The sequence below is a fragment of the Mustela nigripes genome, chromosome 7 (genome assembly GCF_022355385.1).
Source record: "Mustela nigripes isolate SB6536 chromosome 7, MUSNIG.SB6536, whole genome shotgun sequence".
Classification (NCBI taxonomy): domain Eukaryota; kingdom Metazoa; phylum Chordata; class Mammalia; order Carnivora; family Mustelidae; genus Mustela; species Mustela nigripes.
In genome coordinates this window covers 71,059,683-71,086,283 of record NC_081563.1, presented here as the reverse complement: position 1 = coordinate 71,086,283, position 26,601 = coordinate 71,059,683, and the positions used below count along the sequence as shown (strand labels likewise).

Sequence of the window (26,601 nt, the reverse complement as noted above, 5' to 3'; positions counted from 1 at the left end):
ACATATTCCATCTGTTTCTCTCCCTAAAGGGTCATATGTTATATATTTATAAGTAGTGTTCACACCTACATGAACACAGTTTCCTCTGTCCCCGTCAAACACAGCCTCCTCCTTGCTCGCGACCCATTTTTTTTTTAACATCCTTCTGTATCAGCTCATCCTTTTATGAAACTTGTTTCATTCTGAAATCATTTCAAGTTAAGAAACACCTTTGTACCTTCCTATCTCACCAAATCCTGGGGAGATTAAGCCTCAGGCTCTACAGGCCATTTTCTGACAGATGTGAATTTAGATCATTAGGGTCATTAAAATCATACACTCCATAATACCCAGAGCTAACAGATCATCCTTGTACTTTATGCTGCTGTAGAACGCTACCAGAGAAGTAACAATGTATAACAGCACTGAGCTGCAGAGGAGACCATAATTCCTCCCCATAAAAGAATCCTACACTTTTTAATTGCTATAGTAAATCTCATTAAAGACACAGAATGCTTTGTTCGGGGAAGGAAAAGGGATCACTGGTAAAGGTGCATTTTCTTCACAGTAATATTTTTTTCTTTATGAGTAGAATTACTCCTAAATGCAAGCACAACGTTATTTTTATCATGACCTTTTTTGGACCCTGCACATTTCCCCTGGGCTTTCTTTCCCTTCTTTACAAATACAAGGGACCCTTGGTCTTTACTATTAATCTCATAGTGACTTTTCGTGATGTGGGGTTCATGCATCCTCTTGTGTTTCCCCCATGTGTCTTCTAAAAACCTTCTAAGACTGGCCTGCTAATCTCTGACTTCATTTTTTTGTTGTTGTTCTTTCATCCTCAACAACTATATAAAGAGGAACCTGGGATATAATCAACACAATGAAACACTCAATGTGCATTAACTGGTCAGCACAATTCTGAATCTTACCTGCTCATTCCCCATAACATATCTTGTGAATCCAATTCAAGCAGAAAAATCTTGGGAAATATTTCACCTGATTTTATCAAAGATTTTATCATTTTATTGAAGATTAAATTATCATTTTTGAGAAATTTAGACTGTCATAGAAAAATCACAGAAAATCCCCATCTCTCTTTCATAATCAGTACCTTTTTATAACAGATCTGGAAGTTAATGACAGTATGTGCCTGAGACAGCTACAAATTTTTAACTCATCTTTAGAAGTGGCAACAGAGCAGTTGAGGGGAGGATCGTATTTCCTGCAACATAATGTTTAAAGTTAAATATAAGAATGAAGAGTGAGATAAAGACAGAAAAAAAAATCTGCAATGTTAACTGTCAGCCATTACTAACTTCTATAGGAACTTTGTATCTGGGAAATTTCAACAGCATCTACACTGAATCTTTCCCTCTTTGAAAGGAATTGTGGGTGTAAGTAAGAATATGATCTTCAAGTTAGACAGACCTAGATTCATATCTGTCTGTGCAAATTATTAGCCATTTTATCCCAAAGTAATGATTTACTGACTGTGCCTCAATATCCTCTTTTCTTTTTATTAAATTAAATTTTATTTTTTCAGTGTTCCAAGATTCATTGTTTATGCACATTTCTAAACTTAAAATAAGATTCTTTTGAAGTCTGAAAATGTATGGTTTATAAACTGTAAACTGTATGCATATAATACCCATTAATTATATCATTAGCATTAAAATATTTTGGTGTGATCTACATTAAAATATTTTGGAGTCCTTATACACTAGCCACAGTGACAAAGTATATAAAAAACTTGCCCAATCTAGCCACTTCTTTCTAAATCAATCACAATCACAATCAATCACAATTCTTACATCTATTTCACAAAGTCTAAACTACTTTTGTTCTTATACACCTTCCTTAAAAACATACACATGACTGTCTCTTCAACAATAGTGTTGGCAAAACTGCACAGCAATAGGCAAAAGAGCTGGACCATTTTCTTACAACACACAGAAAAATAAATTCAAGATGGATGAAAGGCCTAAATGTGAGACAGGAAAGCATCAAAATCCTGGAGGAGAACACAGACAGTAACCTCTTTGACATCAGCCATAGCAACTTCTTACTAGATATGTCTCCTGAGGCAAAGGAAACTAAACCAAAAACAAACTATTGGGACTTCATCCAGATAAAAAGCTTCTGCACTGTGAAGAAAACAATCAAAATTACAAGGCAACCTACAAAGTAGGAGAAGATATTTGCAAATGACCTATCTTATAAGGGTTACTATCCAAAATATATAAAGAACTTGTCAAACTTATCCCCCCCACAAAAAAAAAAAACAGTCCAGTTAAAAAATGGACAGAAGACATAAGTAGATACTTTCCAAAGAAGACACACAGATGACCCACACACACATGAAAAGATGCTAGACATCACTCATCACCAGGGAAATACAAATCAAAACTGCAATGAGATGTCACCTCATACCTGTCAGGATGGCTAAAATTAACAACTCTGGAAAAAACAGGTATTGGCAAAGATGTGGAAAAAGTGTAAATCTCTTATAGCTGGCAGGAATGCAAACCATTACAGCCACTGTGGAAAAGAGTATGGAGGTTTCTTGAAAAGTTAAAAACAGAACTACCCTATGATCCAGCAATTACACTGCTAGGTATTTATGCAAAGGATACAAAAATACTAATTCAAAAGGATATATCACCTGAAGTTTATAGCAGTATTATCAACAATGGCCAAATTACAGAGAGAGCCCAAATGTCCATCCTATATTCATACATTCATTCATATATATTATTATATAAGATGGAATATTAGTGAACCATAAAAAAGAACAAAATCTTGCATTTGCAACAATGTGGACAGCGCTAGAGAGTATTACGCTAACTGAAAGAAGTCAATCAGAGAAAGACAAATACCATATGATTTCAGTCATATGTGGAATTTAAGAAACAAAACAAAGAACATGGGGATGAAAAAGAGCAAACCAAGAAACAGACTCTTAGCCACAGAGAACAAACTAAAGATCACTGGAAGGGAGGGGGGGGATGAGTTAAATGGGTGATGGGGCTTAAGGAGGACAATGTTGTTGTGATGAGCACTGAGGATTTATATAAGTGATGAATTACTGAGTTCTCCTCCTGAAACCAATATTACACTATATGTTAACTAACTAAAATTTACATAAAAACTTGGAGAAAGAAAAATAAATAAAAACATGCCCACAATAATCTGATTCTATAAAGTTGGAGAATTATTTAACATTCACTCTCTCACACATCTTGATTAATAAATAAATGCCAAATTATTTATCACTGATACTTATTTAGTATTAAACAGGATTCTGAGAATTCACCATGATTAATCTTCATTTTGTTCGCAAGGGCTTTCAGTGCCTCAGTTCTGGTGAGGTAAAAGCCATTTTAAAAAGTAAAAGTAAATCTAAAGGCCTCAAGTTTCAAAAACTCACACCTTAGATTCAGAGAGTCTCCCTAACCTAGCAGCCCCTGCACTGCCTGCGTTACCAGAGCTGGGAAGCAAGGTGAGACACCTGAGCACAATATACTCACAGAGAAAAAAAAATCATTCAGACACAGACTAGGGTCATAGAGCTCTTTGAAATATCATGCAGTGAGAACTGAAAGCACTGTAACCCCTTAAGGATAATTAACCAAGGTAACTGGCAGAACCTTCTCTTAATGCACGAGTCTAGTTGGGTTCTGGTGGGATACAACAATATTATCCCATGAACGCAAGCATCCAAGCCCAGCTCTAGAGTTAGCTAAGCCCCCAAAATGGTGAGCATAACATAAAAGCCAAATGAAGGTTTCCACAGAACATTAAGTGAGCCAGAAAAATCAGAGAGTACTTGCAGGGAGAAAAATTCAACTGGGTCTTCTTTCTTGACTTCTGGGGTCAAACTGGCACCATTTAGCACAGAGGCAAAAGCTATTCAGAGTCATGGACTTGATGAATAGTACAGGGAGCGAATCCAGATAATTCAAATATAGCAATGCTCTGTACCACTCTTTGGGGGTTTTTCTCCCACTTGAGTTTTCTTATACAGACAAAGCTTAAAACTGTCCTTTGACTGCTTAATTGCAAAATGAAAAGACCAATGCTTTCTTGTATTTACTTTTATGATGTCTACTACCAATAAGAACAAGATGAATTTATATTAAATAGAAGATAATATTTCTATGATAAAGAACATTCCTCTATCATATCTGATGCTTTGCTTTCTGTCTTTTATGGCACTTCCTGATCACTATGAACAATATTTTAATTCTTTATGGTCTAACCTAAGATAGGTCTGACCTTGTTTCCCCATAGATAATTTTTCTATGGCATTATCTGTAAATACTGCTTATGAATTGCTTTAAACAACTTAAAGACCGCCATTTAGAAATGCTTGAATGATTCAAGGTTAATAAGATTCATCATACTCACAGTGAGGATCTGGTTGTGGACATAGCTAATTGCTAAATTTTATTCATCCCTAAATGGTACTGGCAACAAATCAGCTCACAGCTTAATTCTAGTGGCAGCTCTAAATGGGACAGAAATAATGTGACTTTGATCCAGTTATTTTTTATACATGTTATGATTCATTTCCAGTAGTCCTGATACTGATGCTCAAACACTGGATATTGGCTTCTCTTGTCAAACAACAAAAAAGGTAAGAAACAAAGCTGAAGATATTTTTAAATGTCATGGTAACAAGTCACAGTCAAATCTTGTTTCAGTGAACATTTCTAACTCTCACACAAAATATACAATAAATCCCTATCAGAGTTTCTTCTGGAAAATTTAGAATTCTACAAATAGTCCTTTAATGGCAGGGACCATACCCTTCTAGCACCAAAATGACAGCACTATGATGTATTATTCCATTATGGTGACAGACACCATTGAAGATGAACCATAATTTGGCACACAACAATTCTGTACTAAACATTATGTGACAATGTTACCATGTTCACTATTTTCCATGTGATCATAGCCATATTCATCTTCTCCCACCTGACATTAAATTAGCTAATATAGTTACATTCTATTTTGTACCATAGGGTGAAAGCAGGAAAAGGATTATTGCATAGCAAAATGGCTTGATAACAGAGTGTGTGTGTGTGTGTGTGTGTGTGTGTGTGTGTGCGCGCGCGCGCGCATGCATGCACAAACATCAGTGGGTGATACGCTGATTTTTATATAGTGAATGTAAACTCTTAGCACAGGTCTGGCACATAGAAAGCACCAAGTAAGTGGTTACACCTACGAAAAGTTCACAAGAACTGCGATATACGGTATGTTAAAAAGACCTTTACTCAGTATTTCAGAAGAGGGGAAAGGTAAGGCCAGGACTAGAGAAGTTTCCATGGGATGAAACAGTTAAGTGGAGACTGAAAGTGAAATTATATTTCTTCAAACAGATATAGTGAAAGGAATTCATTCCAGGTGGAATGAGAGCAATCCCAGGAGGATAAATTAACATAAGCAATGGTGAGGAAATTGGGAAAGTAAAATGTTGTTCAGAAAGCCATAAGTAAGTTAATTGGCACTAACATGCCATATGGACAAGGTTCTGCAACAGATAAGAATGAAAATGAAAGCTAGGGTCAGGGGGCGCCTGGGTAGCTCAGTGGGTTAAGCCTCTGCCTTCAGCTCAGGTCATGACCTCAGGGTCCTGGGATCGAGCCCTGCATTGGGCTCTCTGCTCAGTGGGGAGCATGTTTCCTCCTCTCTCTCTCTCTGCATGTCTCTCTGCCTACTTGTGCTCTCTCTCTGTCAAAGAAATAAATAAAATCTTTAAAAGCTAGGGTCAGATCACAGAGGTTGATGAACTCCAAATCAATGAATTTGGAGAGTACTGTTAACTGCTGGGGTTTACTAGAAACCCTTATGCAAGATCCATGCATCTAGTCAGCATGGATAAAACTAGTCAGTTTTATCAGACAAAAAAAAGAAAAGAAAAGAAAAGAATACTACCTGGGAGAAGCATGTAGTCTTTGTCTTACATGGGGATAAGACCAAACCTAAATAATGTTGGCTGATAAAATAGCATCAACAGAGTTCTATAGCAGTCAGTGGAGGAAAAATACTTCCTCTGGTTAGGAGAATCAGGAAAAGCTGGTGATATTTAAAATAAGGAGAATAGGAAAAAAGAACAAAAGAGGTCAGAATGCATAGAGCAGATTGGAGGAGGAAGGGATAAGAAATGGGAAACTGAACCAGGAAATGCGACTACAATAAGCCCTTCCCCAAATAATATTAAGGACCTAAAATATATTAATGATATGGAAGAATCGAGCTAAGTCCATTACACTACACGACACTACAAATATACACAGCACTTGCTTTTCTCAATGAGTAGGTCATTTACATGGCAATTTCCTAGGGGAAAAAGGGTTTCACAAACACTTTTCAAAGTAGCCTTTGGCATCATTTTGGATAAGTACCTCTTTTTGAAAGATGCCTTTAAGTGCATTAATTAGTATGATTTACCCACAATTATACTTACAAGCTAAAAAGTATTCCCATCTTCCCATTGTTAATTATATCTCCAGGCTAACATAAATAAACTTTTCTAGTTACTTTAACCCACTCTATGAAATTTATCAGAAAGATGATATTCCAAAGGTCTATTTCAGAGAAAACGTCTCTTATTTGTAATGTGGCCCATTCTTTCCCCTTTTAAAATACTTTCTTTTATTTTCCTTTGTTCATTTGTTTTGGTTTGTTTGTTTTGTTTTCTATGCAGTTGAAGACTGCTATCACAGAATTTATGGATAAATACCTAGGCTACAAACGGAAATTTCATTAAGAAATGAACTGTCCTAAATGGCTTCATTAAATTAAAAAAAAAAAAGTCAACCTCTATATAAAAAATTATTTGTGAAAATCCCAGGAATCACATTAATTCTGTTTGTGCAACTCGGAAAAATCAGGAGATACAGAAAAGTAATGCTTATTTTGATGAATTTAACAACTGAAGAAAATATGGCATGCTACTCTCTTATTGCCATATCAATTGCCTATCTTCAAGGTATGAAAAGAAGAAAGAAAAGAGAAAAGAAAAGAAAAAGACACCAGGCCCTGTATGGAGTCATTTATGCTAAGCACTATGTCTCCAAACCAAGACTTAATTTAATTACAGTTTTGGTGTTCCCATAAACCAGTCAATCAGGAACTTCCCAACCAGCAATAGTTAGGTTAGCTGCCCCACAGACCCCCGTCATTCCCTAAAGGAAAGTAACTTTTCAATCAACAGCCTGCCTTTTTTTTTTTTTCCAATATAGTATAGCTTTCTTGTCCCTACTCTCTTGTGCCTATAACTCTTTCATTTCATAACAGCTCCTTGGAGCACCTTTCTAACTGCTAGACCGGATGCTACCTGATTTGAATTGATTTTTGTTCAAATAAACCCTTAAAATTTTTAATGTTTCAGTTTACCTTTTAACAAAGGTAACAGTCACTATTGTACTTTCTACAAATTAAAGTTGATATGAAAATAAGATTTGCTTTTAAATATTGATTTATGCCTACATCGCCTCACCACCAAAACTCCATGCACAAACCAAGAAACCATTTCCCATTTCCAGAAAACCCATTAAGAGGTAATGATTTAATCAAAATGTATGTATTCTGAGAGCCCTCCAAAGTAATTTTAATGCTGATTTGTGCAAGAGGCATATCAGGAGACACATTCATTGAATGACATTTACCTTATTTACAAGAAAATAACAAATAGCCTTATCATTATCATCACCACCACTATCATCCAAGAGCAGCATTCAAATAATTTTCTGTAAAAATGATGTAAAGACAGCATGATACTTAGGGTAGGATCTTGATGTTCTGTTAGGAAATGTCTAGCAAATACACACAGAAAATTATATTCTTCAAACTTAACTGGTATAAGAGAATATACTATCTGACACAACCAAATGGCAACTATTTTATAAAACATGGAAACTAGATTAAGCAAAGTTTGGCAGAGAAAAGTTCTTCAGCAAAATGAAAAACATTTTCATGCAATAAGAAGCTCTCTTAGCTACCACATGTAGTCCTACATCTTTCAGGATTATATTCAGGATTAAAAATTTACCATAATAAAATCATAACAAATTATCAGTCTTCTGGTTGTCCTTGAAAATAATTTATGTTATTTTCTATGGGGCAGGAGCAAATGCAGGAAGTTACTATTCTGTATACATATCTGCATATATTAAAAGCATATATAAGGTTTTTTATTTTTTTTGCTTTAGGTACATGGAAATACAAAAAGTATCTACTGAACCTTCATTTAAGATTATTTATAGAATCCCAACTGGGGTTACTGTTTGTGCAAATGTATGATGGTTTGAATACATGTTCATGTTTCAAGGTTACGATAATTCTACGGAAGATGTTGCTGGTAGGATGGAGACAAAATATTACACCATCTATGGTGATGCGATTTTTATAGGTCTCCTCCAATATTTTACTTTGTAATAATTGCTTGTTACACCTATATTCAATGTTTTGAAGAGAAATTCTGAAGATAACTGGTGAATTATACCATATTCCTAAACTCAATTCGATGGAATATTTTAGTTTGACCTCATCTTCAACAATGCCATACACATATGTGCAGGCGAAAAGAGAGTCTCAAACAGAAAAAGGTCAAAGTGAACAAACTCTCATCCTCCTTAAAATCCATACTCAAGTCCACCCTCTGTCCCCAAATCCAGAACTTCAATCACGGCATCTTGCATCCTAGAGCATTTCCTTAAACATTATCTCATTTATAATATAAATTATGCACTCTGTTTCATAAGCAGGAGGCCTTGCCTGAAATATATTCTCAATATAGTGGAATTTGTTGTTTTGTAGAAAATACTTTTACCATGTTGACATAGTGCTGTAAAGCATGGTCTATTTGAAAGTTAAGAAACAGGACGTTATCCTATATACCAGTTAATTCAGTCTTAAAATTCTTACTTCAACCATACAGATTAGGTACAAGCAGATATTCCATGATAGAATGTGAATGCTGTGTTTCTGAGTCATGCTTATATTGTGAGATAAAAGAAGGAAAAATCCACAAGTGGCTAGAATATAAGAGAGTACTTGAAGGACAAAGTTTAAACATTGTTTTTGAAAGCAAAAGGCAGATATGAGTTTAAAAAGATACAGAAAGGGAAGCATAATGAGACATGTCACCCTTCACAAAAATTATAGCCCTCAACATATAATCTTCTGGAATTAAATATTATTTAATATAAAGCAATAAAAAATCTCTTTTGAAGAAACCAGGGGAGGACTGTCATACATAGGAAATGAAAAAAGTATTTTCAACAAGATGACCATTATTAGCAATTCAAAAAATTAGAGTAAACAGGTGCAAACCAAACGCTCACTACATCACAGCGTTTAGCTAATGGCATCCTTGATTAAGACTTTAGTATTGCAAAAGTGCCCTTTCTGTAGAAACAACTGCTTCTCCTCACTATGACAGTTTAGCTCACAGATACTATAAAGACTCTGGGCATCACATAGTGACTGGAAGCAATGATGACCATCTGAGTCCATACTCAGAGAGGTACTTACGGTCATTGCAGAGTGGACCGCTGAAGGAAGTCATGCTACAGTCACAGCTGAAGCCATCCCATTGCTGCAAGCACACGCCTTGATTAGAACAGGAGTCCTCTTGGCAGGTTGTGCTGGGTCCTGCAAAAACAATCCAAAAGAAACTTGGGTTCTTTAAAACAAAATCCACAAGTGTTTCATACATGAGCTAGGTCACATATAGTAGTTGCCAACACCTCAAATTACAAGAGCAAACCAGTGTTGAAAGTTCTAGTTCACACACCTGAATTAGCAACAGAGAAGCTGTAATAGGAAGGTTTCTGAAGTTTCAGATATAGGACAAAATACAGTAGAATAGTAAACAACAACTAGTAAAAGCAAGCACATAGCTTCTAGTGTGATTATGGTTGCAAGTAATTTCTTTCCATCATTAGTAATTCTCTATCACCATTTGGATTTTAGAAAAATGCATGGATCTCCTTAACTTCTAACCAATGAATAGAGACACCATGAGAAATGGAGACTAGAGCTTCATGAAATTGAGATAAAGATTGGCAAAGTAACTGAAAAGAATTATGCAAAATGCCGTAGAAGTTTCCCTGAGCAAACTATGGATAAAGTTATGGTTGTTGGGTGTTTTAGGTAGGTATGTTGGCAAGTATCAATTCACATGCTTTAACAATCCATGCAGTTAAACAGAAAATGAAAAAGTCTGTATAAATGGCATGCCCCCATTTAACATACGAGTAAAAAGAATTCTAGTCTATTTCTAAAGAATCATAACTAGAACACTGAGAAACAAAGAACTAAAAAAAAAAAAAAAAAAGATGATCAAAGCACTAGAGGCAATCACTATACAAACATATTCAAGACTGAAAGCCTTTATGCAAACTAGGCTATAAAATGAGGTTTCTTGCACAATGTTCAAGAAGGGGAAAAATTAAATTTGAATCCAAACAACAGTTACTGTAAAAATGTTAAAAAAATGTTATTTGGGGGTTTCCACTGTGTATTAGTAGGTTTCAGTCTTGTTCTTTACACACGGGGCTATCTACCTTGCAAGTCAGCTTTCATCAATGCAACTTTGTCAGCAAAATAAAAAAAAAAAAAAGCAAAATATATTAAATGTTAGTAAGCAATACCAAAATGGGGCAAACACAGAAGAACGTTCAGATTCAAAAAGCATGCTGTTGTAAAGGAGGAGGAAAAAATGCTATGTAGAGCAAACAAATTAATACTAACAGCCATAAATCTTAAGAGAAGCCAAAAATGAGAAAGCGGTAATATATTAGAATTTTTCTATGTATGTATATATACATAATGGTTAATTGAGCTGATGACATGTAATGAAAGAAATTAAAAGAGCTTTTGTATTTTTTCCTCTCTTAGACAGATATGAATGCATCACCCAAGTGATCACGTTGCTTATTTGGAACACGTGGCTGTTTGTCACATGCAGATATAGTGCAGACCACGGTCATTAGCAGACCTGTTATCCCTCTCCATTTCTCTTTCCCTCTACATCCTTCTGTCTTTAATTGCAATTAGAGCTTGAAACTGTGATGCCAGCCATTCACTGCCAACGGCTGGACTTGAGAGTGACACAAACCATCAGAATGTACTAAATAGATCATTGGGGCAGATGAGAGAAGTACGGGATGGAAGAAGCAGACTGCAATGCCATTCCACTTACCAGAACAATCCCTCTACCAGGTTTCAGTGTGGAGTGTTTATCTTTGTTCTTAGCAGGCTGGGCCTATACCACTCAAGGATTTCAGAGTTATGTCAGCATTTTCCCCACCTTCCTAATTCCCTACAACTCTTCTAAACTGCCCCATGAATATTTATTACAATAGAACCTCACTCATAAGGACTACCTTAGAGAAGGTTAAAAAGGGAATACATTCTATCTAAATAGCTTTAGAGTGGAAAACTGAAGATATTTCCTAGTCAACACAATAGCTTTTATGAAAATATAAAAACGATACCAGCCCAATTAGATTCTATTAACACTGAGAGCCTGTGAGGTAACTACTTTAGCGAATAAATGGGAACGACCTGTAATTAGCCATTGTGTAAATCAACATTTTTATAAAATGTCTTTTTAAACATACTCATTACAATGGTATTTCCATTACAATTTTCTCAGTAAAGGGAGTCCTCATAGAAAACTATTGAATTTAACCTATGTGAGTTTTCACAAATTAAGAAACCCTAACATTTTAAGAATGAATTATAGAATAACGGCAACGAAAGGTATACTAATGGCAATGGTAATGATAGTTTTTATTATTAATAATAATTTCCCAGGCCTGGAAGCCCTGAACGGATGTAACAGGTTTTCCCATCCATCTCATGCAAGAACGAAGAACCACTAAACGGCTTAGTTTTTGTGGTTCCTCCAGTCTGTGCAAGCTTAAGTGGTCTAATGATCTTTATCTAATTGCTTTAGAGACTGAGAATAATTATTGTTTATTTGGAAAACAAAACAAAACAACAAACAACTCTTAAAGCAATACTCCTTTGCACAATCCCTTGTGGGACGAGTGCAGGAGTCGCGAGTAGTGTGCGCCCAGCATGGGCTGGGGGCTGGTTGTCAGTGCGTGGCTGCTCCTTTTCTTGCCCAGCAGAGGGTATGAGCAGAAACAGGAATGGATGAAGAGCCAGGTTATTGTCCTTTTATTTTTGTAAAAATTATCAGAAATACAACTGCAACATAATACTAATTCTAAAAGTGGCAAAACTGCAATCCTGAAGACAAATGTGTCCATGGGGTAGAACAGCAACTAGAGTATCTGCCAAACCTTTATGTGAGCATAAAGACATGCGTTACTATTATTATTTTTTCTTGATCACAACAGTCTTTTTATATTCAGGTATTATAGGAGAATGCATGCCTATGCCTGACAAGACACATTTTTCAAAATACTCACCTTCTAGAACAATATTTAAACATCGACAGGCATTTGTGCAAGACAAAGCCCTGAATTTGTTTTCCCTTTAGTTATGCAATGTTTCTTTTATTTTATCACTGAATAAAATTGGGAACAAGCCACAAGGACATTTGTATTAAGTGGTTAAGTATAAGGATATGTCTGAAAAAGAAAAGAAGTGAAGGTAAAACTAAAATCTCTGGAAACCAAAGAAGCAAGAGAGGGAAGTGTTTTGATGCCTGGACTTTCAAGTACGGCAAACTTGGGTTCAAAGCTTCCATCATTCACGTACGAGCTGTGTGACCTTAGGAAGGTCACCTTACATCTCTGAGGCTCAGTTTACTCATCTAAAAAAAAATCAGCACTACCTAATTTACAGAGTTTTGAGGATTCAATGAAAAAACCTATGTAAACTTATTGTCACTGGTGCTAAATCAATGGTAACTTTGATAATTAAGTATTTCTGTACCTTATTATAATAGTTCTGGGGCTGAATGGTATGAGACTATGCAAAGAGTGTCTGAATTAATTTTTCCCCCTTGACTTTATGTACGAATATGACTTGGTATTGAGTTTAACTAAGCCTGATTATTGGTTGATTGATAGTCTCTATTGCCTCCTACACAAGCAGGAAAATGTTACCCTAACAGTGATTTGCAAAGTGTGGTCCCTGGAACAACAGCATCAGCATCACTGTAGGAATGTGTTAGAAACATAAACTTTAGGGTCCTGCTGAAGCAGCCACCCTGGAGGGTAGTGTTCCGCAATTTGGGTTTTAACAATTCTCCAGGGGATTCGGATACTGGTTCGAGTTTGAGAAACATTCATCTGAAGGGACTTGGCCAAGGCAAGCTTCTTCCTTAGCTAGTGTGTTATATAAATAAAAGCAGCAATTACCAAATGCAATTAGTTAAAAATGGAAGACAGCAAGTGGTTGTGAAACGAAAGGGGCTTAGAGATTTGTGGGTCTTGTGGGATAGGAATGGCAGAAAATCTTGAAAGATATTATTTGGTTATTGTCACATTTACATAATTTCTATTAACATGAAAGTTAAGTGATTCCAATGTGATTTGGATTTAAAATTCCATGAGACAACCGTCTTTAGAGAGAGAATTGATCAAATGTCTAGAATTTGATCACTAATCCTAAAAGCATGTGTATGTCATCCATTGCACCTATGAGTTGTTTATCTGAGACCATTTGTAAGAACTGCAGAGGACAGAAATAGTCATAAATTAAAAGTTGTTAATCTTGATGTTGGAATGAAAAAATTCAGAGAAGTGTCAAAGCAGAAAGGCAGGGGCACGGTAACATTCTAAGAAAAAAAAATGGGGGGGGGTTAAAAAGAGGCTAAGAATGATTCAAGCTCAGATATTAAAGCATCCTAGATAAGGTAGGGAAGGAACCAATGTCATTATCTACCGAATGATTTCAAGTGTTCGAACAGTCGTTTGTTACCCGGGAGGATGTATAATAATCTTAACCAAGTTGCTTAATAGATTATGTTAGAAAATAAAACTGAATATCATTTCTGCAAATATTCTTTGTCAGCACAGCTTCCCCTCATTAGTTTTTCCTTCTACCCATCCACACACCTCACCTATGTGCCTGTGCTGGGGCTCATATGTGTTCATTTGCTTTTCCGTCTTGTGGGTGTTTAGCTGTGAACATGTCTGTCTGCTCCTAATATCTCTTTGCAGGTGAGAAGTCATTTACCAAGCAGCTTGTAAAAAGGTCTATTTTTTTGTAGGGGGGAGTACTGTAAACAATTTGTAGTACTTTTCCCCCCTTTTTCTAATGTACATATTCTTACTGATTAGATCACCTCTAAGAATCCAAGTTATGAGCCACATCGTTATATCCATCCAGTAGACGTAATTATTTATTTAATGATCTTGTTTCCTTTGGTAAATGGAAAAAATAGTTTCTCTTTGTTTTACAAGTGTTATACCAAAATTTGAAATAAAGAAAATAAATATAGCATAACATTAAAAAAAATTCAGCAAAGGCTTCTATTAAATAGCATTATCTTCTGGCAGGATTTAGTCACAGTTTAAGTTTTACCTGACTTTTCATGGGAAAAAAAAATGTATGTTAAAAAAAAAAAAACACAACAAAACATATACCTCCACGTACTTAGGTAATTGCTAAATCTAATGGCATTATTTTGGCCAAGAAGAGATGACTCATAGTCTCCTGGGGGATAGGAATTCGCATGTCTTTCTTTGCCTCTCCCAAATGAAATTTCCTTATGAATCTAAAATTTTCAAAATAGCCCAAACTGTTTTCAACATTAAAGGAGAAGCCGCAACACATTCAGAGCCCCCAAATTTAGGATAATATGATTAAATTACATTTATGGAGGAAGAATTGGCTCAAATAATCTGAGGTGTTGAAATGAAAATTATCTAAAATGAATATAGCAATCAAAAAGTACTCCTACAGATCTTAGTCTGATAGCACAAAAGAACAGAAAGGTACTTGAGCACATTTCTCAAACAAGGAATATTAGTCTTTGGTAAAAGAAGAAACCAATTTTTGCTAAAACAAACTGATGATATACAGAAGAAACGTGCTGGGTAGATACAAACCAAATAGTGATGTGACAACGGGTACCTGAACTTTATTCTCCTGTTATATCTTGCTGAATGTAGATTTGAAACAAACAGTCTCAAATGATTGACACTTGCTGGAGCAAATCTACTTTTTTTAGTCCAAACAGGATATCTGTTTAATGTTACAAAGCAGGCATTGCAGAACTGATTAACACACTAATTAGGCAAACTATCAAATGCAAAGGAGAAAAATAACAAGATCCATACACAGAGCCCCCATCTTACATAAGGCCTTAGTGTAGGTTTGCAAACAGTCCAGAAAATTTAAGATTTATATGATGAAAAATGAAAAGCACAAACAAGGATTTCTAAGCCCTACGGTGGGGTTTGAACAGTTGGCAGAAATAAATTTTGCTGACTAGGGAGATTTGTTCTTATTTATGGGTGGAATTAGAATTACTTAGAGTTTGATAACAAAGATCTAGTACCTTCACATCCTCTCTCAATCTGTCCATTGCAGAAAAGAGCATCTGAGATGAGGTCTGGAAGTCGTCCGTTTAAATCAACTGATGCCAGGCAGCCTTGAAAGCCCTCCTTGGCATGGACGAGTTTCGGCAAAGATTTGTATGTTTCTTTAGCCACTCCTCCTATATACAAGTCACCTGTGGGAAGATCAAAGTTTTGGTCACAAAAGTAACTTGTCATTCCTTTAAACATACAGTAGGACAGAAAATAGCTTGGTTTATATTTCATTAAATTAATTAAATTCATTTAAAAAGTCAATTTATAATTAGATATTTTCTTAAAAGTGTAAAACAGGAGAGTTTGAACAACAGATCCACACTTGAAGACATTTCCATAGAGAACTGAAGAAGCGCAACATGGTGTAGCAAAGCGGAAGGAATATGGGCCCCGGAGTTGCATAACCTTGCACTGAAATCTGAGCCTGGTTATTTACCAACTCTATGGCTTTTAACTTCCCCCCCGCCCCAGTTTTTCTGATCCTTAAAAACCTCATTTCTAAAACATGAATGATAAAATGTGTTCTATCCGTTTTCATGAGAATTAAATGAGATAAAATACAGGACCTATCCACTACAGTAAAAATAGGAAGTAGATACTCGGTCAACCTTCTGCTTAGAGAACTCTGGGTCTTTCAGTTCATCAGAAGCTCAACAAATTCTCTCTACAGTCCAGAATTACCTTTTTCACTAGCTGAGTATTATATCCTTTTTCAGGCATATATACATATATGTTTGTGTTTAAAAGCTTTGCTAAACACTCTATTGAGCAAACTGCTTTTCTGACATGTCATTGTCAGTTGAATTTTCTTTCTCACATTAACCATCCTAACTTTCATGCCACCTGATGCCTTTTCCCCAATGTAACACAAAACTCCTGCATTTCTAATGTTTCTCTGGGTCCCTCTGTGTGGTCTTCATGTGACTGGGGATAAAGGAGAACTGGTATCCAAATGAACGCTCATCCTCTTTGCTGAGTCATGAGTGATAAAGTTCTTGGTCTCTGACCCAGAAAGCTTGTGTCTTCTGCCAGCATCCGCAAAACGATGACAAGCTAACCAACTAGATTGTAAGTAGGCTGAAACCACAGATAGAACAATCCTGAATTGTACTGAGATATAAAGTGAGCTTGCTTAAAGTCCTGTAGCCCTAGAAACTGAGGACTTAGGTCCCTGACCTATTAACTAAAGCTCTAGGTAGTACACTAGGGTGCTACTGATCTTGCATAGTTTGTATGAAATGTACTGAATGCATTTACTTCCCCTACCTCTTAAATAAAACATCTATTGACTGCTAACCAAATTCTTTTTTTTTTTGCCTTCATTAACATATAATGTATTATTTATTTCCGGGATAGAGGTCTGTGATTTATCAGTCTTACACAATTCACAGCATTCACCATAGCATATACCCTCCCCAATGCCCATCACCCAGCCACCCCATCTCTCCCACCCTCCTCCACTCCAGCAACCCTCAGTTTGTTTCCTGAGATTAGAAGTCTCTTATGATTTATCTCTCTCTCTCTGGTTTTGTTTTGTTTCACTTTGCCCTCCTTTTCCCTATGATCCTCTGTCTTGTTTCTCAAATTCTTCATATCAGTGAGATCATATAACAATTGCCTTTCTCTAATTGACTTATTTCACTTAGCATAATACTCTCTGGTTTCATCCACGTCGCTGCAAATGGCCAGATTTCATTTTTTTAATGGCTGCATAATATACCATTGTGTGTGTATATGTGTGTGTGTCTGTGTGTGTGTGCGCGCACATATCACATCTTCTTTATCCATTCATCTGTTGATGGACATCTAGGTTCTTTCCAGAGTTTGGCTATTGTGGACATTGCTATAAACATTCGGGTGCACGTGCCCCTTTGGATCACTACATTTCTATCTTTAGGGTAAATACCAAGTAGTGCAATTGCGGAGTTGTGAGGTAGCTCTATTTTCAACTTTCTGAGGAACCTCCATGCTGTTTTCCACAGTGGCTGTTCCAGAAGCTTGCATTCCCACCAACAATGTAGGAAGGTTCCCCTTGGTTTTTTATCCATTCTGATACCCTGTGTCTTTTGATTGGGGCATTTAGCACATTTACATTCATGGTAACTACTGAAAGATATGAATTTAGTGCCATTTTATTGGTGATTGGTAAGGTGACTCCATATTGTCTCTGTTCTTTTCTGGTCTATGTTACTTTAAGGCTCTCTCTTTGCTTAGAGGAACCCTTTCAATATTTCCTGTAGGCCTGGTTTGGTTTTTGCAAATCCTTTTAGTTTTTGTTCCTCCTGGAAGCTTTTTTTTTTTTTTTTTTAAAGATTTTATTTATTTATTTGACAGAGAGAAATCACAAGTAGATGGAAAGGCAGGCGGAAAGAGAGAGAGAAGGAAGCAGGCTCCCTGCCCAGCAGAGAGCCCGATGCGGGACTCAAGCCCAGAAGCCTGAGATCATGACCTGAGCTGAAGGCAGCGGCTTAACCCACTGAGCCACCCAGGCGCCCTGTTCCTCCTGGAAGCTTTTTATTTCTCCTTCCATTTTCAATGACAGCCTCGCTGGATATAGTATTTTTGGCTGCATGTTTTTCTCATTTAGTACTCTGAATATATCATGCCAGTCCTTTCTGGCCTGTCAGGTCTCTGTGGATAGGTTTTCTGTCAATCTAATATTTCTACCATTGTAGGTTATAGACCTCTTGTTCTGAGCTTCTTTCAGGACCTTTTTTTTTTTTTTTTTTTAAATTCTGAGGGGGGGTGGTCTCTGGGCCTCCTGGATTCTGATACCTGTCTCCTTTCCCAAGTTAGGGAAGTTCTCCACTACAATTTGCTTCAATATACTGTCTGCCCCTCTCTCTCTTTCTTCTTCTGGGATCCCAATTATTCTAATACTGTATTATCTTATGGTATTACTTATGTCTAAAATTCTCCCCTTCTGATCCAGCTGTTGTTTATCTCTCTTTTTCTCAGATTCTTTATTCTTCATCATTTGGTCTTCTATATCACTAACTCTCTCTTCTACCTCATTTATTCTAGCAGTAAGAGTCTCCATTTTTTATTGTACCTCATTAATAGCTTTTTGATTTCAACTTGATTTACTTTTGTTCTTTTATTTCTCCAGAAAGGGATTCTCTAGTATCTTCTATGCTTTTTTTCAAGCCCAGGTAGTATCTTTATAATCATCATTCTGGACTCTAGTTCTGACATCTTACTAATGCCCCTATTGATTAGGTCCTAGCAGTTGGTACTGTCTCTGACATCTTACTAATGTCCATACTGATTAGGTCCTAGTAGTTGGTACTGTCTCTTGTCCTCTTTTCTGAGGTGAGTTTTTCCATTTTGTCATTTTGTCCAGAGAAGACTACATAAATGAGAGAAGAAAATGCTAAAAGGGTAACAACAACTATAGAAAAATATACACTAAACAAATCAGAAGAGACCAACTGGGCAGTTGGGCGGGGAAGAAAGGAAAAAGAAAACATATGTGTGTGTGTGTGTGTATGTATATATATATGATCAGGCTGGTGAATAGAGCAGAGCCACATACTTGATTTTGGGTCTATTTTGGTCTTTTAGAAGAAACTGTCTCCCAAAATTTTAAAGAAATAAAAACATATATTCAAAAATAAGGGTAAATATGATTAAGGGATGTAATATGACTGTAAAGATGAAAATTTTAAAAGATTTTTAAAAAGGAATTGATAAGGTAGGAGTTGGATGAAAAAAGAAAGAAAAATAATTTTTAAAAATGTGGAGAGAGAGTGTGATTAGGTGGCAGACTAGAACAAAGCCATACATTCTGGGTACATTCTGGTCTGTTAGAAGAAACTGTATCCAAAAATTTTAAAGAAATAAAACTTCTATATATTAAAAAATAAGGTTAAATATAATGAAGAGATAGAATATGACCATAAAAATGAAATTTAAAAAATTTTAAAAAGGTATTGGTATGATAACATGTTGGTTAAAATAGGAAAGAGGAAATTTTTTAAAAATAGAAAAAGAAAAAAATAAATAAAATTTAAAAAAAATTTTAACTTTGAAAGACTAAAGAATCATGGGGGAAAAACCATGAATTCTACCTGTTGTGTTCCCCTAGGGCTGAAGATTTGCAGTTCTCATTGATCAGTGAACATGGTCTTGGCTGGATGTTCTTGCTGATCTTCTGGGAGAGGGACCTGTTGCAGTGATCCTCAAATGTCTTTGCCCAAGGTGGAATTGCACTACCCTTACCAGGGGCCAGGCTAAGTAATCTGGTCTGGCTTATGCTCAGTAGTTTTTATTCCTTGAAAGCTTTCTGTACAGCTTTGGAGGATTAGGATGAATATGGTAGCCTCTCAATCTCCAGGTCTGGAGGAGCTGAGAACTCAGGACCCAACTCTTCAGCGAGCCCTCAGAAAAAAGCAGTCAATCACTCCTGTCTCCCTGGTCTCCAGCCACGGTCTGTGCTCACCCGGACTGTGACCAAGCGTTTCTATCTCTGGTGCATGGCCCCGTCTGGAGTCTCCAAGCCCAGATTTCTGCTGCATGCTCCCATGCCACTCCTCCTGATGGAGGAAGGGGAGAGGGTGTCTTTCTGGCTCTGCGACTTGTGGGGTCCCTTCTCAAAGAGCAGTGTTCTGACACTGCCACAGATCACAGTTTATGGCAACACTGAGCTGAAAGCCCACTCCTTAGTTCCATCTTTGCAGGCAGCCTCCCTGCTCCAATACCTGGGAGCTCTGCTGCACTCAGGCATCTCTGGTCTTTCTGTGACCCCTAGGGTCCTAAGACCACACTGTTCCAGTGGGGGTTCTACCCTCAGCTTAGCCACTGGAGTGACGTCCCTCCAAGGAGCAGACTTCTAAAAGTTCTGATTTGTGCACCACTGCTCTATCACTCTCTGGTAACCAGCTTATGGAGGCTCCCTCTCCCTGCCATCTATCTTCCCAAAGAATGCCTCAGATTCACTTTTCTGCATGTCGCTTTTCTGTTCATAGTTGCTGCTATTCTTTTCTTCCATCTTCTGTTGAGTTTGTAGGTGTTCAGAATGGTTTGATACTATCTAGCTGAATTCCTGGGACCTGACAAAATTTAGGTCTCCTATTCCTCTACCATCTTGCTTCTCTAACCATATTCTTAATATTAAAGAGTAGCATGATTGTCATGTGAGAAGAGATACTATTTCTGAAATATCTTGTTTTGTTTTTTTTTTCCACCCTATTTCCTTTTTCTCCCTGGTCTTTCCTCTCACTTTAATTTAAAGGCTTTGTGTTTTCATTATCTCAGAGAAAGGATAAGAATCAAAAACTGAAGTTATTGAATCATCTTTCTGCATTTAAGTCTTAAAAGCCAAGACTCTTAAAGGAATGAAAGAGACAGAATATACAAGCAATTACATGAGAAGAATAAATCTTTCCTGCCCCTCATAAGGCAAGCAGGAGTGAAAACTGGAGGAAAAGAAATGTGAGCATAGTCATCGATGAATACTAAAGAGGGGACCTAGCTGTAATTTAAGGGCTGAGCCCTGGTGTAGGTCAAAACTTCAGGTAAGTTTAGAGAATGCTATTGATCTGTGTGCACTTCCTCCAGAGAACCCAAAAGCAACAGTAGAATCCTTGTGAAAAGATGAATGCATGGTAGATTTAGATATGCTAGGAGCTTAGGCAGCCTTGCAGAACTCTCCATATTCCAATGGTGGTATAGGAGCAACACAGCAATTCCCAGAGTTATACAGAAATAAACAGAAAAAGAATGACCTCAATGGGTCATGCACACAAGAATGAAGATGCTGGCAATTCAGTGGGCACCTCAGCTATGCAGAGAAAAAACTCGAGACCAGCTCCTGTGTGGTCTTTATCTCCCCAAAGATTGGTACAGTGAAGTGTCCCCCCCACCCCCAAATAATTTAGACACCATCTCAGGAAAATAAGGGAACTAAAATTGCCTGAGAGTACATTTTCACTAACTCAAAGAATCAGAACTCAAAGCGGAAACCAAGGTGAGTTATAGAAAAATAGAGTTATCCTCCTTGTACTTCCAAGATTCTGGGCAGAGATTTTACACTGTTATATGTCACACATCAATGCAAGGAGACGCTCCCGCCATTCATTTGTCGAACTAAATTTGTTAGAAAATTTCAGCTGTCTTCCAGGCCTAATGGATGTCTCTAACATAGAGAACAGAGGGGAGTTAAATGAAGAATTCTTGGCACTGCTTTGGTGTTTTTGGAGGTAGAACTTATACTTTATGTATGGGGCACTACATGTTTCCTAACCATCCTTCCTCTTTCTGACTGCAACCTCTTGGAAGAGACAGACTGTGTTTCTCTTTGTTTTATATTCTGCCCCAGTGCCTTGTGCTGGGTTCCAAGCACAGGGGGCATTCAATACACATTGTCAGCCACCTGATGGACTGAGGTTACTGTGGAAAAGAACCAAGAAAGAATGCTAAAGCAAAACACAGCGAGAGAGCTAATTCTAAAATGCACTTACTTCCTCTCCCCGCTTCCTGCCACAATCCTATTTTTTCCCTCTTGCCAAACATATGCGCCTAAAGAACTTTTCAGAGATTACTGAAAAGAAGTAGTAATCTTTCCCTTGTGTTCTTAAAGAGCACAAAATATTGATTCAAGTAGTGCAGGATACAAGCCTCAATCATATACTAAGGTGGGTGAGATTTTGATTTATAAGTAGAGAATGCATTCTTAGTTTCATTACCGAAGCTGCACTTAGCACCACTACTTAATACTGTCTTTATAAACTCTTCATATAGTAGAGAGTGGTCTAAAGATCCCTGGTGGGTTGCCCTATGAAGAGAACAAAGGAAACCCTTAAGTGGCCCGAGCCCCATGTAGCATTAGCATTTCATCAAAGATGCAGCTTCTCCTTTTGATCCTGGAGGTGATGGAAGTTAAAATGACCCATTAGCACTAATGGGATCTTGCCAGCAAAATTCTGTGCATGTGAAGGAGGATATGCTTTTTAATGACCCTGTGTGTGAACAAAAGCCAGGATAGACATCTAATAAGGGACAGGTTCCTACAGACCTGAAGCCAGCCTGTTACCCCTTCTCCAAGCTGATGAAGGGTTGATTTTTATTCCTATCCTTTAAGTAGGCCATGTATGCAATGACAAGGCAATGATGGAATTGGGGCATTTTTTTTTTTTTTTATCAGGAGATGCTGAGAACATGCATAAACCCAGATAACCTCAAGCATTTGGAGCATATTTTTTTTTTAAGAAATCTCAAAATACCCATATCTTTAGACTAGTGCAACACACACACACATACACACACGCACACTCTCAAGACTGTTATCTGTGGAAGGATCGGAGGTGGTGACACAGGTAGCCACACCCCAACAGTTGTGCAGTAATGAGGAGGGAATTGTGCACAGGATTTTTACTTGTGGCTATAATCCTTGTCTCTGCCACTTACTGGTTATCTTAGTGCAGGCATATTAAGTTACGTAACTTCTTTCAGAGTCGATTCTTCACATGTGAAATGCCTACCTCCCAAGTCTGTGAGGATCAAAGAGAAGGCATGTGAGCGGCAGGTTGAAGACACACGTTCCGCACACAAGGGTTACTGGCGTGACTATGTACGTAGGTCTGGTGAGAACTGTACTCCTACAGTGTACCTCATTCTAGGTTGATGGTAGTTAAGAGATACAGAAGAATGAGACGTGTAGGCCATCTCCTTGTTTCTAGTATAAATGGAATGATAAGACATCAACTTTACGTCTTATTTGACTTCATTTAGTCTGTGGTCACGTATGTACTTGATGTACCCCTTGCCCTTTGCTATAAGAAGCTCAAGAGGCAGGGCACCTCGGTGGCTCAGTGGGTTAAGCCTCTGCCTTCAGCTCAGGTCATGATCTCAGGGTCCTAGGATCTAGCCCAGCATTGGGCTCTCTGCTCAGCAGGGAGCCTGCTTCCTCCTCTCTCTCTGCCTGCCTCTCTGCCTACTTGTGATCTCTCTGTCAAATAAATAAATAAAATCATAAAAAAAAAAAAAAGAAGAAGAAGCTCAAGAGGCTCCTTGAAAATTTTCTGTTACAAACTCAGCTGCACTGAACCCAGTAACAAGAGAGGACAATGACTTGATAAATATTTTCTAATCTGATGTAAATAGACTAGGAAACACAAGAATTCTATGAAACCCAAGGGCCAGGTCCAAAGATTCAAGCTAAATGCACCTTATAAAATCAGAAAAAATAAAAGGTTTGTGTGGACTTCGATTGTAATGTGACACATCACAGAAGACTTTAGACCAGAAGAAAGTGTAGGATACATTACTCTGTAAGAGCATAAATGTAGTGCAGGACTGGAGAAGAGCACAGATAAAGTAAATACAGCATTCAAGAAAGTCTAAAAGGCTAGACGTGGCTGGAAGGCAGGAGTTTCCAAAGGAGCCACGATAAATAATGTTGGATCAGGAAAGTCAAAGTCTATTGAGTAATGCTATAGAATTTATGACTATTGCTTTTTTTAAAAAGACAATGAGAAATCCAAAAATATAGGTCATGCAGGCTAGGAGACAACAGAATTTGAAGCAATGATAATTTGGACAGAAGCGAGAGAACTGCATTTAACACTAAACATGTGGAATTTGAGTAGGAGTGATCCACAGGGATCAGATGATAGGAACCAGGGTCTTTGGAAAGAGAGCTGAGGCAGGAAGGCACGGCTTGGGAGCCATCAACCAAAAGCAGGTAAATGAAGTGGTGTAAGACACTTTCTCTTCTGTTAAAACAGGGAGCATACGGTAATTAGAGTGAGGACTCCAAGCTCTGCCTTACAGCAACAGAATGCAAGTGTCAAGGTATAATTAGTTCTTTGACTCAGCTTTCCTGTTTATTCATATGAAATCTTTTTTTTTTTTTTTTTTGGTTCTTCTCAAACATCTCACTTTTCTTTTAATTAAAAAGAGCATACATTAAAAAGAACAAGTGCTTTGTAGATTTGGATGGCTAAAACTCTAGGGAAACTTAAGAAGGTTCTTGCAATCTCTTATGAGTGGTATTTTGGGGTGGGGGAGATGAAGTAATACCAACTGCCTTTCTTTCCTGCTGGCTGGACGGGAGAAAGTACAATTCTGGAAGCTTGCTTTGACAGAACTGGGCTTTGGACAGCAAATTGGAGCACAAGTCTAACTTTCCTTTCAATTCTTATTGTGACTGGCTGGTAGAACAAGTGCAATCAGACCAGGCTAATATCTGAGACTTATTCTGCAGGAAAAGTGTCTTCCCTTACCCCAGGAAACAAGGGAATTCTGCCCCCAAATTTGTACCATTACCTTCAATTTTAATCTTTTGTTGCACATTGCAAACGAACATCCACAGGTCAGATCTTGACCACATACCTTAATACAGGCTTTTCTTTGACAGATAATTAAATCTAGACCTGTTTTTATAATAGGTGTGCCCTGTTAGAAGAAGAAAAATCATCTTTAATCCCCAGGGAACAAACACTCATTTATTTACTTTATGGTTTGTTTTGTTTTGTTTTGTTTCATTTTGTTTTCTGGGAAGAAAGCTAAAGTCACTATTTCCTCTGACTACTTGTCACTATTTCCTCTGCATACTTAAAGGAATTATGTAAATTACTGAAGGTAAAAGCATGGGAGTCATTAATATTTCTGTAACACATTAAGGCTTAAGAGTAGACAAATGCAAACTTTTAACAAACCACACATGGGACTGAACAACAAGGACCCCATCTAAGATCGGAGGGCACCAAATGTCAACACTCAAGTCAAAGTTAGCAATTCAGTAGGTATTTTGCTGTGACACAAGATCTGTGTTCTTTATAGGTCTCTTTAAAAAGCCGGGTTAATTTTAGAAACTTTTTGCTGAGGGGATGCTCAACAGTCACCAGTTTGGTTTATTAGTTGTTCCCTAACTTCTCTATACCCTAGTCTTTCTTGATTTATAAGGTTTAATCCTAAAACAACCTGGCTTTACCTCTGTAGTAAACACCTGTAAACCCATTATCTTCAGGCTTACCCTGGCTTTCTAAGCTCAGCCTAACATCAAGCCACCGTCTCTCTCTTGCACTAGGAAACTGCTTCTAGACGCTCCTGTTTACAGCATTCACATTTCTCATCTCCTTGCTATCCAAACTGAATCAGAATCATTTTCACACTGTATTCTGGATCTCACGCCTTTCGTTTAAATTCTTGCCAAGAGCTGATGACTTAGCTTTGCTAATACTTCAGACGTTTGTCCCTCTGAAAATTTTTTTTTCCAGTTCTTGTCTACCTTTCCCCTCATACACCTTTCTGTGCTAAGCATCTTTATGTTCTCATTATCCCTTATTAATCACTGAGTAACTGGATGAATGGATGGATTGGTCTCACTAAATAATCACTTGAACTATATGAATATAGCAGTCGTGTTCACCCCTCATTCCCTCCACCTAAGAAATAATGAAGTTAATTTTGGGGAACTTTTCTTGTACTGACTCCTTTCTTGAACACAGAAGTGAAGCCATCCAACTCATGAAGAGATTCAATGCAGTGACTTTTTTTCTCCATTCTAATAGAGCAATCCATGATCAATTTTTTTAAAAGATTTAGTTATGTATTTGAGAGAGAAAGAGTGAGAGAGAGGGTATGCATAAGCGAGGAGAGGGGCAGGGAGAGAGGGAGAGAGAGAATCTCAAGCAGACTCCCCACTGAGCACAGAGCCAGAGGCAAACTTGATCTCATGACCCATGGGATCATAAGACAGCCAAAACCGAGAGTCAAACACTCAACTGACTCAACCATCCAGGTGTCCCAATCCATGATCCATTTTAAGTAGAATATATTGAATTTATTTGCAGATAGAGGCAGACAAAAGACAGAAGAAAGAAACAGCTTAGGCTATCAATGTGTGCTGATGAGAAGCCCCTCAGGAGTGTTTTGCCATTAAAATAATTGAAAAAATCTTTGTGGGAAATGAAACTCCAGCCCATCCTGGCCCTCTGCCTCATTCTGTCTCTGGCTATTCTGTCATTCTCTGTGTTCCTCCATAAAAACATATGATCTAAGTTATGTGGCCTCCATAGGTACACTTCACACTGTGGACCTTTTAAACTATTTCTCCAGACTCTTCAATTCTGTTCCC

General features: G+C 37.4%; 1 protein-coding gene across 16 annotated transcripts in view; it reads right to left on the bottom strand.

Annotated features, from left to right (window-relative positions):
• NRXN1 (neurexin 1) overlaps positions 1 to 26,601 on the bottom strand; it is a 1,159,797-nt gene that overhangs the window by 547,227 nt on the left and 585,969 nt on the right. For 10 of the 16 annotated variants that reach the window (XM_059406096.1, XM_059406105.1, XM_059406091.1 and 7 more), the window contains 2 exons: positions 15,488 to 15,661; positions 9,532 to 9,651 (listed from right to left, as the gene is read on the bottom strand). In XM_059406096.1, the coding sequence (XP_059262079.1) occupies positions 9,532 to 9,651; positions 15,488 to 15,661 (294 nt within the window). Of the gene's footprint in view, positions 1 to 9,531; positions 9,652 to 10,565; positions 10,593 to 15,487; positions 15,662 to 26,601 lie in introns of all 16 variants that reach the window. The other 6 variants (XM_059406092.1, XM_059406088.1, XM_059406087.1 and 3 more) reach the window with 1 other exon arrangement.